The following is a 16,433-nucleotide window of genomic DNA, read 5'->3' as shown; positions in this document are numbered from 1 at the left end:
GTGTCAAAAGAGTGATGAGGAGGACAAAGGTAAGTCCATGATCTGTATATTGTACTGCGGTTGGCGAAAAGGCACGTCTCGGGACGAAGCAATGTCGAACAGTGAAAAAATCAAGCCTGTATGTAGCCTTATCCATTGTCGAGTTATGCTTGACTGAAGGCATCGGTTAGTTAGTTAGTAATAATAAAATTCTGTTTAGTGGAAAATGTTTAAATTCATAAAAACTTGTTGGAAGGGTTTGGGGTCACTATGAAGGCATTTTTGGGCTTGGCTATGCCTAACCAATGCTGCCAAGCTGTTAAAAAGGAAATTGGAGGTTGGTTTTAGGGTGACATTTTTGGCTGGAAAAGCCCAATTATTCATAATCCCTAATATACAGTACAGTATACAGTACTACCGTACTGTATGATAATCATAATTTCTTAATTGGCTGTTATGATGCAAGTCCAATAACCAACAAGCACACAGAAAAATTAGGAATTTTCAACTAGAGTAGGGACCATAGCACATCGATAAAAAGTACTGAAACAAGCTGGAGTAGTGCACAATATTAAATCACAGTAAAACAATAAGTGCTATATTCCTACAGTACATTCTGTGTACTTGTTTGTTAACTTTTTTTTGTAAATAATAATTACTGGTGAACCCACACATACAGCATCTGAAATGGCGCCGCGCGCCCCAATTATCATCTGAAAAGTGAAGTATCCATTACACTTCGTTGTCAGCTATGTTCAACACGTTACACAGCATTTTGAATCAAGAACTGTTTGAAAATCATCTCTGCAATCCACGCATACCGAACAAATGGTGCTGCGCACCCCAGTTATATCAATTATCGTCTGAAAAGTGAAGTATCCATTACGCTTCGTTGTGGGCTATGTTCAATCCATCACACAGCAGTACGAATCAATAACTGTTCGAAAAGCACCTCTGCAATCAAAAAACAGCCACTATGAATAGTACGGACAATTTCCATTACGAAGGGAAGCCATCATGTGCTACCGCCAAATCGACACTTTTCGCTGTCAGCAAAGATGAATGGCGCACAAAGGAGAACACTGGTAAGTCCATGAAGAATGCATTGTACTTACTGCGGTATGCCAAAAGGCACCTCTCGGACCAAAGCGACATCGAACAGTGAAAAAATCTAGCCAGTAGTCTTAGCCGTTATCGAGTTACACTTGTCTGAAGGCATCAGTCAGTCAGTTATAATATAGCAGCGTAGCCCCAAAAATTGGAAATATTCTGCACTTTTTCATAAAACCATGAAACACATAAATAGTACTCCTCATGGCATGTAATTTTAGATATAGTGCCATTGCTGAGTTGACCGTTGGTGACTTTTACAGCCATTTTTGTACAGAAATCATTTTTGTCTTTAACTCCCTGAGGCAGTAATTAACTTGCTAGAACATGGTACCAAACAAAAGATCTTGTTGATAGAAACAACTTGGTTTATTTGAAGTCAATAGGTGATTTCATTACAAAGTTATGATCATTTTTACTAGTTGCAAAAATTGATAAATTTACCTTCCCTCGAGGTGTGAATTACCTGTGGGCAGATAATTATGCATAAAGTTATCAAATTTTGCAGCTAATAAAAATACTCATAACTTAAGAATGAAATCACCTATTGACTTCAAATAAAAACCAAGTTGTTTCTATCAGCAAGATCTTTTGTTTGGTACCATGTTTTAACAAGTTAATTAGTGCCTCAGGGAGTTAAAGACAAAAATGATCAATTTTCTGTACAAAAATGACCATAAAAGTCACCAAAGGTCAAATCAGTGATGGCACTATATCTGAAAATACATGTATTGAGGAGTGCTATTTATGTGGAAAGTTTCATGGCTTTATGAAAAAGTGCACAAATTTTTGGTTGTGCTGCTATACTACTAGTCAGTCAGTCAGTAGAAAATTCCGTTAAATAAATATTTTTTTAAATTCCGTAGCAACTTGTTGAAAGCGTTTCAGGTTGATCTGAAAGCTTGTTTGGCCTAACCAATACTGCCTCATCGCCAGTGAAAATTGAGGCTGTTTTTTGGGTGATATTATTTCGTGGGCCACGCCTACTCCTTTGTGATCCCTACTATACACTACTATCATAGTGTATGATGACATAAAAGAAAAGTCTGTTACGTAAAACAGTCATATAATTAGTTCTTATAGCATGCTGAACATGACTGTCATTAGGCTGTCCACTGTGATTTTTAGTATCATCAGTTAGAATTAAAGCCTAAATAGAGTTTGCATGCTTTTTTTTGAAAACTCTTCAAAGCCTCGTTCATCAGTACCAAGTGCCATCACCAGTGATGACAGTAAGAATGAGGATAATTCTATTGTGTGGGTGAGCACTCCAAGAGACAATGCATCAGGCCTATCAATTCTGCTTTACAAAAATACAACAAGAAATGGGAAAAGGGTTTCTCATGGCTAGAGTACGATGAAAACTATTAAGGTGCATTTTGTAAGGTGTGCCGAAAGTCAAAACCTACTCGAACTCAAAACTTCACAAGTGGTGGTGTATGGGTAACTAAACCATTCCAGAACTGAACAGGTGGTTGAAAAGATGAGAATACATGAAAGAGTGATAATTATAAGAAACACATAGAAGCTGAATCTATTGTTAGGGAACAGTTATACATCACTTCCAACGCATTGGGGATTCTGACAAGAGCAAGAATTGAAATATGCTTTTTCTGTGAACAACATATTCCTTACACAACAAATTTTAATAAGCTTGTTGATCTTGTTGTTTCCTGTGGGAGATCTCGATGAATTCATCCATATGGTAGCAAGGAATGCATCCTACACTTCAACTCAATTTTTCTAAAATTAATTTTATTGTATAAATTGAATGTATATTGAAAATTTTTATATGATAGCATATATACCCTATGTCTGTGGTTGTAGTGGCTTGGGTCTCTATTGTGTAATGCTGACAATTAGGCACCCACAAGCATTTTCCCATGAAGCCTTAAAAGGATATTTCTGCATTGCTCCACATTTTAAAAGGGAACTGTAGTCTTTTTTCTTTAATTATTTTTATTGTAAAAATTTATTGTATATGAGAAGTTAAATATGTGTACCAATTTTTATAGCTGTGCTACGTTTCCTTATAGAGATATTGCAGAGGAAAGTTGTGCATTCCAGACACCATACTAACTTGCGGTTTGACGTCACTGGATCCAGGAAGCCTTAATTGATGTATTGAAATGGCTGAGAGCAACAGTAACGTAGGTAGCAGCAACAAAATTAAGCCTTACCAGTTTGAACCAGCACACGCTACGGGTTATAGTGACAGTGAAGACGATAGTAGCGAGTCAGAAACTGAGATAAGAGAACAGGCAAGCTTTACTGAGCGCTTGGAGACAACAGATTGGTGTGAGTGCGCGAAATGTACGCCCATGTCTAGTGGGATTGAGTGCCAGAGTTGTCGCAAAATGGACAAAGTTAAAGAACGTCTAATGGAGTCCAACGGAGACAGCCTTGAGTGTATCACAGACCACGAGCAGTTTAAGGCGGTTTGAAGGACATCCTGTACACAGCATTGGTCACAAAGAAGATGGTACGAGGAGGTTCATTACGTCTTCCATTATCTAACAGGTATGGGCTAACAGCAGCCTTTTACACAATAAAGTAAATGTGTTTATAGGTCTTACCGGTTGGCAGCTTATCGCCAATTCATCCACTGGACCTACAACTACCTGGGTAAAGGAATATGTAGAGTCCTCCTGTGTTGTTGTTGTGGCTATAAGAGAAACATTTCCTGAAGCAAACAATATTTACACTGGATTTAAAATAGCTGATTTGTAGAAAAGTTTGTTTAAAATAAAAAGTGTAGTGTGTTAATTACTGTGAAATATGTTGGTCTAATGTCTGGGTGGGAAATCTAGATAAGTGTTTTGCAATAACTTCATCCTTTGGTGGTCACTATATCGCTGCAATGTTCTTTGCTATTGTGTCCGGCTTTTCATAATTCTGCATGTCCTGTTGTCCATGAGTTCGTAAGTACAATATATCTTGTAACATGTGAGTGAGGTGTGTGTAGTCTTTGTCTTCTAATATTGGCTTAGCTACCCATGCATTCCTCCCCTTAGGAAGTACAATTTTATATCTGGCTTTGCCTATAACACAAATACACAAATGATGTCTAGCAAATTTCAAAATACCTGATTTTGTAATTGCTTGTTTACGGTGTGTGTTATAGTGGTGGTCTAGAATAGCAAGTTCAACACGAGCTCACATTCCATTATACTAAAAATGCTGCCGCTTAGGACAGTATTTCAGCAGCAAGAAATGGAAGACTTCCAGCGAGTCGGTCAATTCAATTGGCATGTATTCTAATGCATTTCATATGCATACATCTACGTATATAGGTGTGACCAATATAAATGTATGTACAAGGGTGCTCGTACTACTGAATTTGGTGAATATTCCATCAAGAAAAAGACAAATGCAATTGATGTCAAAGATAGAAAAACTGAAACTGGCAACGACTCGTTTCGCCCTCGGGTTGTCAACCCTACTAACGGTTTCTTCACAAGTTATTGGTTAATAACTGGTTATTTGGTGTACAGCATTATCACATAATCTATGAACCATTTCAACATTGCAACTGTAAAAAAAGTTCAAAACCATTTGTGCGGTCTGCACCTTACATCAAAGTAAAGGTATCAATGGCATAATAATACAATGCAGTATACTCTGTTACAGCAACAGACATCCCCACACCTGCACTTGTATTGTCATTTATATCTAGGGGCAGTAGAACAGGCCAAAGAGTGATAGGGCCAACTTTGACAGGGAAATTTACACAACAGAATTTGAAACATGCAGCATTATGGTGTTAATCTTAGGGGTCTGGGTGGGTTGCTGTGTATCGTACTGTCCACACAATACTTATTAGCTGCATAACCATACCTGTATGAGTCATACAGAACAGTTATACAGCTAATTGGACAAATACAGTACAGTTATGCACTTAATTGGGAAAATACAGCACACTCGGGCAGTCTACGGCTAGAAATAGATTGTATAAACACTTACTGATCATCTGATCACGAAGTTTTTTAAACACAACTCCACACGATTGTTCACATACGTGACATTGTAAATTGCTAAAACTAGCCAAACTATCGTATTAGCTCATTCTACCACTAGAAATAGATTATTTAAACACTTCCTGATATCCTGATCACCAAAAATCGTGGCAATTTGAGTACTAGAGAAAATCGCTCCAAGCCAGACGACCAGGAAGTACAATATAACACTTAAAGCACTGCCAATGTTTGTGTGTACAAAAAATACAACACTCGGAGGGAGGGGGGGTCTCGAGGCTAATACAGCACTCGGCTTCGCCTCGTGGTGTATTAGCTTCTTCTTCTTGACACACGCGTGGCAGTGCTTTAACTATAACTAATTGCATAATTCTAATATGTGATGAGGAGTGAACTGTTAGCAATATCTACACCATGTTACCTTGGGCTTCTTAAGATGAACAGCAAATTCTTATTGCAAGGCAACTGTGCGAGTTTCTAATTCTCTGTTTGATTCTCTGTGAGGCCAAGCCGCTTTTCATTTTCAATACCCTAGGAGGCCATCATATTATGCACAGTGCTTTCTTCGACAATTATTGTGCTAAAATACACATACATAAGGTGTCCCTATAGTATTACACATCGATCCCACTTTCAAACACTTGTACACGTGATCCCCATAGATTTCAAGAGCAATTTACGAGCCTGAAGTAGTGGGATTGAATGGGGTAGACTAGCTGAATAGACCAAACTTGAAGTGTGTTTGTGAAAACTTCAGTGAGAGCTTGTTTAAACTTTCAATACAAAATGTATGCGCTCACGTGTGCATGTTCAACCTCCCCTGCTCAATATCCTACATAAAGTAGCCATAAGCCACAAACCAAGGTACCTTGGCCTTTATACAAAGGTTGCAGGGACTTGTATACTCAGGTTTCGTCACACAGAAAAGCATTTACCTACACTTACTTATGTAACAGACAAAACAGAAAAGAGCCACAAGCTACTCAGTTTTGCATAATTTAATTGAATTCCAATGATAATTACGTACCAGCTACTTGCATCATTGTAGATGCCAAAGTTGATTGTATTTACTAACACGAATACAGGGGACAATAACACAGGGAACTGAAATTAAGATCAGCATTTATTCTAAATAATGTGCTATTACAAAATTCACCATAATATTGCTGGGACTTACCGGGGCTTAGAAGATAAAATGATTTCTACACTAGTGAAGTACCATCTCTGAAAATAAACACAGCGTTAAACTTCATGGTTTACTAGAATTATATTTCAGAACTCACATATCAATGGTGCTTGGCCTAATTCCTAATATTACCAGCTGTTAGTAGTCATTATTACATGGGCATGTGCTCCACATGCTATTCAGCACACGTGCATGGAAAAACCCTATAAATACCCACAATGCTTCACACCTTCTACCTTTTTCTTAGCTCACCATTGTTGGTAGTTTCGTTCAAGTGTTTTATGGAGATAAAGCTCATGGCGTTTTCTCAAGCTGGTAATTTTCTTGAGCAGTTTCAGCAACTACAGCAGCAGATGAAGCAGATCCAGGATGCGCTTCTCATTAACCAGCCCGCCATCATTTCACCGAAAAGTAACTCTCCCAGGAACACTTCAACTGGATCATCGTAGGCTGATGAAATGGACCGTCAAGACCCTCCTGTCAAAGAAGATCCTCCTGGCAAAGAAGAGCCTTCTGGCGTCCTGGCTACTACTCTTGACTCTTCGTGAAAAGTGGCAGAAGTTAGTGAGCACACAAAACAGCACCTGGTGCGCAGTTTTGCGTGCCTCGATCAAAGACCCCGGAGCTTGAAAGGATCATGGCGGCACAGTACTTGAAGAGGATGAAAAACAACAACCGGGCCCTCGCCAGGATCCAAGCACTGAACTCCAATGCCCTTGGCCCCCTGACAGAACTACTGGAAATGCTCAATAAGGAGGATGAAGAGATACCAGATCTACAGGAACGAGTGGGGTACGCAGTGGAGTCTGCAACCACCCTCCAGGGCAATGCCTTTGTACAGATGTCTATATTACATCACCAAAAAGTGCTCGAAGAGTCACACATTAGAAACTGCCTGAATTTATTAGAGTCATGAGGTGTAAAATGATGGGAGCTTAAAACAGCGCTTAACCATTATGTGTCTTTTTAAACTTGTTTGGCAATAGATAACTAAAAAAGTTGAGGAAGGTTAGCTAAAGTAAATTATTTCAAGGTAGATTTTTGAGGGTGGAGTGTTTTATCACTAATAAATTCAGGCAGTTACTCGTATGTGATAGCTGGCATAAGCAAATAGTTTTGTAGCGATTACTGTATAGCTGGTTATTTTCGAACCAGAAATTTTCGTAGGAACAGTAAAATCTGAATTTCAAAGAATGTATATTTCGAAGTACAGGTGGATTTCAAGCAAATAGAAATTCGTGTCACAAATTACAAAAATACGTAGAGTCTACGTGCGCTCGCCTTACTGATGGAATCAAGGACGAACAATCTCCACTTTTGCACGCTGGAAAGAAGCCTGAGTTATAAGCGGAATAGTTAACAACCACTGGCGAGGCAATCGGCTCAATCAGGGTACAGCAGCAGCAGACAGCATTGATTCCCAACAATGGCCATTATGGATAGTTTACTGGCCGTTGATGCAGTATGATACTGTTCAACTTTTAATACTACTGAGCTTAAACTTGTAAGAATACACAAGCGAATACACGTTTTCGGCGATCAGGTGAAGGCACATTATTTTTACTTGCATGTGGGAATTTATTTTCAAAGGACTTGGGAATTTATTCTCAAAAAGAAAGGCCTCTTTGAAACATTAGTCTGGTAGATGAAACTTGTAACCCAGAAAAAATGGTATAAAAGAAAGTTTGGTATCATTTTAAAGCTCCATTCTCATAGAACAACATATCCAAAGTCCCAAAAAATCCCCCTTGGGGAATTTGTTTTATATCAGTTTAAAATTTACAGGTGTTTTCAATCAGTATGCACACAATTGTGACTGGATCTGCAAGAACCCCACATGTTACTAGTTCATTTTTTTTGAATTTACATTTTCTTTACATGGCCAAGGAATGGTAAACTGAAGTTTCAGCTCTAGAAGCCAAGCACTTTCGAAGCGACAGTGCTACAAAGTAGTGTTGCACCGATCATTGGCCAACTAATCGGAATCGGGCCGACAATAGGGTTTTGCCGATTATCAGAATCGGTCAAGTGATTATACCGATGTTTGCTCTGCGCATGTGTAAACACGCATGTATGTTCTAGAACTTTCTTATGCCATTTATCGCACATTGGAGTTCAGGCACATGTGTCGATTCTGCATGTCGAATATGACTACTGGAAATGGCAGCATCCAAGAAGAAATCAGCAATATGGTCTTATTTTACAATTAAACAAGATGCTCACTTTGTGGAGTGTAACACTTGTAAAGCTGAAGTTTCACGAGGAGGAAAGAACAGTAAGACTTTTAACACGACAAATATTGTGAATCATCTCAAAGCGAAACACATCAACGAATACAAAAAGTATGAAGCAGAAAAGGTTGCCGAAGTAGAGACTTCCGAATCACAGGAGCCGAGCAGGAAGCAACAGTTGCTGGAGGATTGCCGCGGCAGTACTAGTTTAAAGAAATGGGATATAAACAGTCCATGTGCACAGAAAGTAACAAAGAAAATCAGCGAGATGATTGCATTAGCATTTCTTTAGTGGAGGATGTTGGATTTCTTCGGCTTATGCAGCAATTAGAGCCTCATTATTCAGTGCCAAGCAGGAAGTATGTTACAGAAGTTGTCATCCCCAGAATAGCAGTTGGACTTACAAATGAGGTACAAAAGCTACTGAAAGAAGTAGTGTGGTTTAGTTTTACCACTGATAATTGGTCCACTGATGTTAGCCTATTAAGCCTTACAGCACACTGGTTTTCTGATTTGTTTGAAAGAAGATCGGCTGTGCTTCATGCAGAACCAGTTCACGGATCACACACAGGTGAGGTACTGCGTGAGCATTACAAGAGAATGTTAGCTAAATAGAAAATCAAAGAGAGTCAAGTACATCTGGTGGTAAGGGATAATGCTGCAAATATGGGCTATGAAGGATGGATCATTTTCAGACCTCAGCTGTTTTGCGCACACGCTGCAGCTAATTGTGCATGATGGAGTGCTTTCACAAAAGATTGTAATAGATACTGTTGTTAGTGCTTGCCATATTGTTAGCCATTTCAAGTGTTCACCATTAGCATATGGTCAATTTAAAAGAAATACAGGAAAATTTACAGCTGCCTGTACATCGTCTAAAGCGTGACGAGCCAATTCATTGGAATAGTACCCTTTACATGTTGCAGGTGCTTATTGAACAGAAGATGGCATTGGCTGCCAATGCTAGTGAATATTGTGATATTGTGCCACTTACCTCAATTCAGTTGGATATAGCTACAAAAGTAGTTAAAGTGTTGGGCATGGTTGAGGAAATGACCAGATCTATCTGTACTGATGCAGCATCTGTATCCTTAATCATTCCATTCATTAGAACTTTCCGATTGTCACTTCAACAGGCTGATGATGACCATATGATGATGACGATAGAGGTGTGAAGACAATGAAAAAGGACATGCTTGCCTCACTAAACAGATGCTACAAAGATGTTGAATCACACAAGGAATTGGCCATTGCTACTTTACTAGATCCCCGATTTAAGGACAAGTTTTTTACTGATAATGAGGCAAGGAGCAAGGCCTGCAAGATGCTTGATGACTGTATTGCTGAGATTTCTGATGATTTAGAAGAGGTAACACAAAGCCAAGAACCTTTGCCAAAGCACCCAAGGTCAGCATGCTTTACAGAAATTCTTGAGCAATCGGGAGTTACGGTGACAGACAGCTCTTCCGTGACAGAAATGGAACGATACCTCAGAGAACCTCTGATTGATTTCCATCGATCCAACACATTCATCTGGTGGAAGGAAAATAAACATTGATTTGTGCAGTTATCTCAGTTAGCAAAACCTAATCTCCACCAACGTCAGTTGCATCTGAGAAACTATTTCAGTTGCAGGAGACATTTATGATGAAAAGCGTAACCGGCTGGCACCAGAGAGAGCAGATGTTACTATTTATAAACAAAAACTTTCAGTTGGTAAAAGGCCAGTACAACTATGGTGATGACTAGTGGTCAGTATTGATGGCTTGTGTTGTGAATCATCTAACTTGTTTTATTGTCTAATGTAAGTGTATGATTACCTAACATTAGTTTATATTATTTTCATTCTCAACTAGGGTTGGCAGGTATTTAGGTATTAGTAGTTAAAAAGATATTTTTCAGATACCGAAGTGGTTTTCTAAAAATACCGAATACCGAATTTGATATAGTAATTAATTTTTGGTGTTTTAGTGGTGACCATGCGTACATGAAGTCAAGCCCCATACAACCAAGTTTATGCTGTGGACAAGCACAGAGCTATGAGTGCATGTTGAAGTATTCACAATGGTTTTTACTTTTTGGGATACTTCAAAACTTACTTTGTGGCACAATATTATTGTTGTTTCATTTGTTCCTTTTAAAAGACTAATAGCACAATGTGGGTATAAGTGCGAATCATAGCCTACCCATGTTTTTAATAAGAGTGTAAAATGTATAAGGTATTTAGTGATACCAAGGTACGTATTTTTCCTAATACCGCACCGTTCTTCAAAAATGCAATACCGCCCATTCCTATTCTCAACTACCTCTTTATAACTGATAAATCATGTAACATGTATTCACAGAAAAGGGTCATTTATTAGAGTTCCCTTAATAATCAGATCGGTTATCGGAATCGGCAATAATAAAAATTGAAGTATCGGCTAATCGGATAATCGGCTAAATCTCTTATTGGTGCAACACTACTACAAAGTGGTAACAACAGAACTGAAATCAATTTGTACAGTGACAATACAGAATATAAACTACAGGCACTTAATAAAATGGTCACAACTTACGATTGCAGTCCTCTAACAAGATGCAACTTGCATTATCAGATTCTCCATGAATGGGTAAATCCATTGCTGGGTAAATTTTTTCTTCCAGACCCTTCCTACAACCATCACCAGGCAAAATTGAAAACATGAGAAAAAAAACTATAATGATCCGCTTGTCCAACATGAGGCAGACTAATGCTCATACCTTTTGTCTCCTTGGGGGTACAGACATGAAAACAAAGATTTACGAACCCCTATTGCTTTAGGGATCACAATGCTATCAAGGCTTTTGCTGTTAACACCTTCTCTCTTTGAGAAAGAAGAACTCAAAAATTACAAAATATCTCATCCAATGCATGGCAGTGCATTTATAAATCAGGGGGAAACCGCGGTTATGTTACATGATTACACATGAAACTACAAAGTGTGACTATAAACTATTAACAACTAGTATATATGTTTATAGCAACTAGAGTACAATTTTGGGGAAAAGGGAAAGTCATCATCCAAACCTTGTAGAGCCCAATATCATAAAATAATCCTGGCATTGTTTGCTCAGCATGAACGACACTGAAAGTTGCTGATGTAAGTTTCTCCTAGCCACTTTGGATGGAATTACGATCAGTAATGGATCTAAGAATTGATGGCGCAAAAGGTGTCCTAACCCCAAAAGATTCCACAACTAGTGGAATGAAGAAATCACCTCCTTCTCTTAAAATATTCTAAACAGTGAGTTCAATAGCAGAGACTTGTTTACAAATAATTTGTTGACAAATTGTGACTGAATCTGCAAGAATCCCACATGTTAGTGCAAATCTAATTTTACAGTAGCTACCTAAAGAATGCAGGAGTTATATTTGATCCTGATTATCAACATGGCTATCCTGCCTATTTCGATGTCTCTGTTTGCAGTACTACTCAGTCTGCACATAATTTCCTCCTCTGCTTCCTGTGCTGCCCATGGGGTGGCTGCTGCAGCTGGATAGGTGGCTAAGAATACTACTGAAGCATCTGGCTCCTGTGGAAGAGCAGCTAAAGAAAATTCTGATCTTTTAACTAGCAAACTGATGTGGACATGGTGTGGCCGGCTGACAGTTTTACTCAATAGGATGCCACACTCTGCTGCTGGCATTTACACCAGATATAAGTAGTCACCTATCAGTTACAAGCTTTCTTGCACCTTTTCATTTGGAAACAACTGACCTAGTGCCTGTCTATAAGATGCTAAAAGACATACTGTAATTTATGGGTGATTTTATTCTGCAAAGTTACAGGTAAAGCATTAGCTAAGACTTCTTAGTATAGTGACAATCGGAAAGCTGTTTTTCAAAATGATAACATTGTACACAGTTCTCCTTCACTATACCAGCAACAAACAAATGCTGTGCATTATACATAGGTAATCCTGCAAGCTAAAATGTTATGTACGTATGTGTAAGTTAGACAGCCTATGCCTCCGCCTCCCAATCAATGATATGAAGCCACTGCTATATAGTTCAATGCATTCTGTTGTATTTAAAGAGCTATATAAATGCAGCTAGTTAGTTTTGATTACATGCCTTCTGCACTGCAGCACGCTACTGATGCTAGCTCCTACTCTCACATCGTCCTGATTACTTGAACTGTACGTTAGTTGAACCATAGGAATATTGGTTTCACAAACCTTACTTAAATCTCTGAGATCAATGCATGCTGAGATGTAGTACTGGTGTTTGGTTCTTCAGAGCATACACGTATCTCAGCTTGCCCTGGTGCCATCAGCTTTTAAACTACGTAGCAAAAAGCTAATTACCTGCAGCTTTCTTTACAACAGCTGTGTCATTATCAGTATCAGGATTAAGAAAACACTTTCAAAACTACAGCACTCCCTTTAAAGGGTTGGTGCTACAGTGTGTGGCTTCATTGTTTATATTGCTCACAGTTTGCCTCTCCAAAGACTGATTTTAATCACAGGTCCTATGGTGCTATCTTTTGCCATAAAATCATTCTGGACATTTGATATTAAAGATGTACTGAGTCTCACCTACATACTGTGATCTTGAGAAATATTACACACCCTTTCTCTGCAGTTTTATTTGAAAATGACAAAAAAAGCACGATCAATATTTTGATCACTGTGTAGCTATAACAAGATCGGTGCTTATGGTTACATACCTAACGACACTTTTTATGAATGCATCTCACACAGGCTAAAGTTTAATGCAATTATTCACTTAGTCTTAACAGGAAGTGAATATCTGTATAGTAATGTACTTATCAATATTATTCCCCTTCTCTTCCCTTATGGGAATAATAGAGGGTGAATGTAGCTAGCCATGGCTTCTGAGCAATTATGGTCATAGTGAGTATTATCATTATTGTGTTCTATATACTATATTCAAACAATGCCCCTATCGTAGCCCAAGTACATAAGTGGGGATCATGTGATGGCAAATGATGCCCCATGTTGGGTAGGGAATCTGATTGTACAATAGTCAAATCCCTTACTACGGTTTCTGGGAGGTGAAGCTGATCACACATTTACAGTAAGACATCTAAAAGACATGTGTGCTTGGCAGCAAGGTGAGTATGTTAGTACCTTGAGACATATAGTGTAGGAAAGGTACTCACACTGCTGTTGACAAACTTTATGCCAGTCATTTTTGTATTAAAATCATTTATGTCATCTGCCATGTACAGCTATCACAATATACTTTGTTCAGTTTTCCAGTAGGAATGTGCGTGATTATACAAATGTATTGATATAAAATTTACCATAATCGTGATACCAATATTAAAATATTCATAAGGACCATCAAAGAGAGACAATTGCAACATCCAAACATTACTAAGACAAGGGACTCCATACTCACTAAATATAGTAGCAGTGGAGCCCTAGTGTATACACCAATGGAAGAACATGCCCTACAAATACAATGGATAGCTGATCAAAGTAATGAAAATCCCAGACAACAATGAAGCAAACCTAAAACTACTGAACACTCATCCCTCACTTAGTGGATAAAAGAAAAGCCAAAGGTATATAAAAGATAGTAGCTTCATGAGCTAATTGTGATGGGTGCATCTAAAAGTGGCATGTTCAACCTCACGAATGAGCTGGCCATATGTGTGAGATTTGATATTGTCATGTTTCTTTAAGACAGAATATAAGAGATGAAGTTGTTGGAGGAAGCAAGAGGATTAAAATTTTGTTATTCCTTTTTAGAGGCAATATTGTAATCATAGAGGTTCACAGGAACCTCAGAAACTGTCCTTATAAGTAGGTTAAATATCATGAAGAGTCCTTTAAGCACTGCATGTACATGTACAAACTTATTTTCACCAACTATCACTTTAGACTTGCCAATTCCAAACCAATGCATATGCACAACCATAGCATTGTGCTTGTGATCCATTTTTACTCAAATATCAACTCAACAAATAAGTTGTAGGGGACTCCAGAAAACACGGAATACGGAATAACGGAACAGCAGAATAACGAAATTGGCGAAAATTACATTCTTACATTTTACTACATATATACAGTCTATAGCATTTATACAATACTCACCTTGTAACAATTCCACAGAGAATCCACTAAGGCAATCCTCAGGGTGATCTTTAAATAGAACGAGCACAAAACTAACCACTCTAGAATAATCTAACTCAGTTAAAATACTTTCTAATACACTTTACTACAAAATCGCTACAACACTATAAGTTCTTTCTGCTACAGTTACTTATACCAGCAGTCACACACGAGTAACTGCCCAAATTTATTAGAATCAAGCTGCACAAAGTGATGTCAGCTAAATACAGCACTTAACCTTTTGAATTTACATTAAGCTTGTTTGGTGATGGATGACTAACAGGTTAGCCAAAGTAGATTATTTCAGAGAAGATTTCTTAGGATGGAGTGTTGTCACTAATAAATTCGGGCAGTTACTCGTGTGTGACTGCTGGTATAAGTAGCTGTAGCAGAAAGAACTTATAGTGTTGTAGCGATTTTGTAGTAAAGTGTATTAGAAAGTATTTTAGCTTAGTTAGATTATTCTAGAGTGGTTAGTTTTGTGCTAGTTCTATTTAAAGATCGCCCTGAGGATCGCCTTAGTGGATTCTCTATGGAATTGTTACGAGGCGAGTATTGTATAAATGCTATAGACTGTATATATAGTAGTAAAATGTTAAGAATGTAATTTTCGCTTATTCCGTTATTCCGCTGTTCCGTGTTTTCTGGAATCCCAAGCTGTAGCTGGTGATTACTATTCTATTAGACACCAGTTGTCAACCATTTGTTACAGAAATTACATGCAAACATTTAAACAACAGTAAAAAAATTTTCCCAAAATGGATTTTTTGGGATTTTGGATATGTTATTCTCCATTAAATTTCACACAGAATGATACCAAAACTTCTTTTATACCATTTTTTTCTGGGTACATGACCTTTTTTGCATTTGACTACCGGACTACATTCGAAAATAAAAACCCTTCAAAAATAACCAGCTATACGGTATGCAGCAAAGTGTATTAGAAAGTAGTTTAGCTTAGTTAGGTTATTCTAGAGTGGCTAGATTTGTGCATATTCTATTTAAAGATCGCCCTGAGGATTGACTTTGTGCTGCCTGCCATTGTGATTGCATTCTCGGCGGAGTTGCTATGAGGTAAGTATTGTATACATGCTGTAGATGGTATAAATTATCGTAAAATGTTAAGAATGCTTATTCTGTAATTCTGCTGTTCCGTTATTCCGGGTTTTAATGAATCCCGAAGAACAAAGACACACATTGCCACAATATGTATTTCATAAATGAACAATTTTAGTGTTATTTCACACAATCATTTATCACAGGCTAATTATACCCTTAGTTACTGATTTCTAGTCAGTTTACAAATTCAGAACTCTAGTGGTGCAATACAAAACTCTAGTGGTGCAATACAAAACTCTAGTGGTGCAATACACATACCGGTCCTGCCATATCGGAACTCTCTATCTTTGATCTCTTGGCTGATGGACCTTCTTCCCAGCTACATCAAACCAAATATGACCAGATTAAAAGTATTAGTATCAATACACACAACATGCACAATTATCATGACACAGCCTGGTATGGATATCCCATATATACAAATCTCAGTAAACTAAGTTATTCATTGAAAATCTAATGTGCAAGAGCAAAGTGAGTGGTAAACGACAGGCTCAGCTGTTTCACACATAGCTCACAATGTGCTGGTGTGATAAACTAACAACTTGGAACCGCAAGAGACCAAAAACTGAATAATCTAAACTGAAAGTTTGTGTGTTGGTATGAGAGAAATCATTGAAATGTGTTTAATATATGGCGACTTGCACTACCTCTGTTCAAATCCAAACTGCAAACATTACCCAACTTGATTTGACAATTTTTATAACAAATAACACTGTTGATGTAGTACGT

At 38.0% G+C, this 16,433-nt stretch overlaps 1 protein-coding gene across 2 annotated transcripts in view; it reads right to left on the bottom strand.

Moving 5' to 3' along the window:
* LOC136257237 (uncharacterized) overlaps positions 1-16,433 on the bottom strand; it is a 53,564-nt gene that overhangs the window by 32,804 nt on the left and 4,327 nt on the right. Inside the window, exons 2-3 of one of the 2 annotated variants that reach the window (XM_066050314.1) lie at positions 15,963-16,023; positions 14,568-14,615 (exon numbers count right to left, since the gene is read on the bottom strand). In XM_066050314.1, the coding sequence (XP_065906386.1) occupies positions 14,568-14,615; positions 15,963-15,974 (60 nt within the window). In that variant the 5' untranslated portion in view covers positions 15,975-16,023. The remainder of the gene's footprint in view (positions 1-14,567; positions 14,616-15,962; positions 16,024-16,433) is intronic. The other variant, XM_066050315.1, reaches the window with a different exon arrangement.

Source organism: Dysidea avara, chromosome 6, assembly GCF_963678975.1.
Source record: "Dysidea avara chromosome 6, odDysAvar1.4, whole genome shotgun sequence".
NCBI lineage: Eukaryota > Metazoa > Porifera > Demospongiae > Dictyoceratida > Dysideidae > Dysidea > Dysidea avara.
This window is presented reverse-complemented; position numbering and strand designations above follow the sequence as displayed.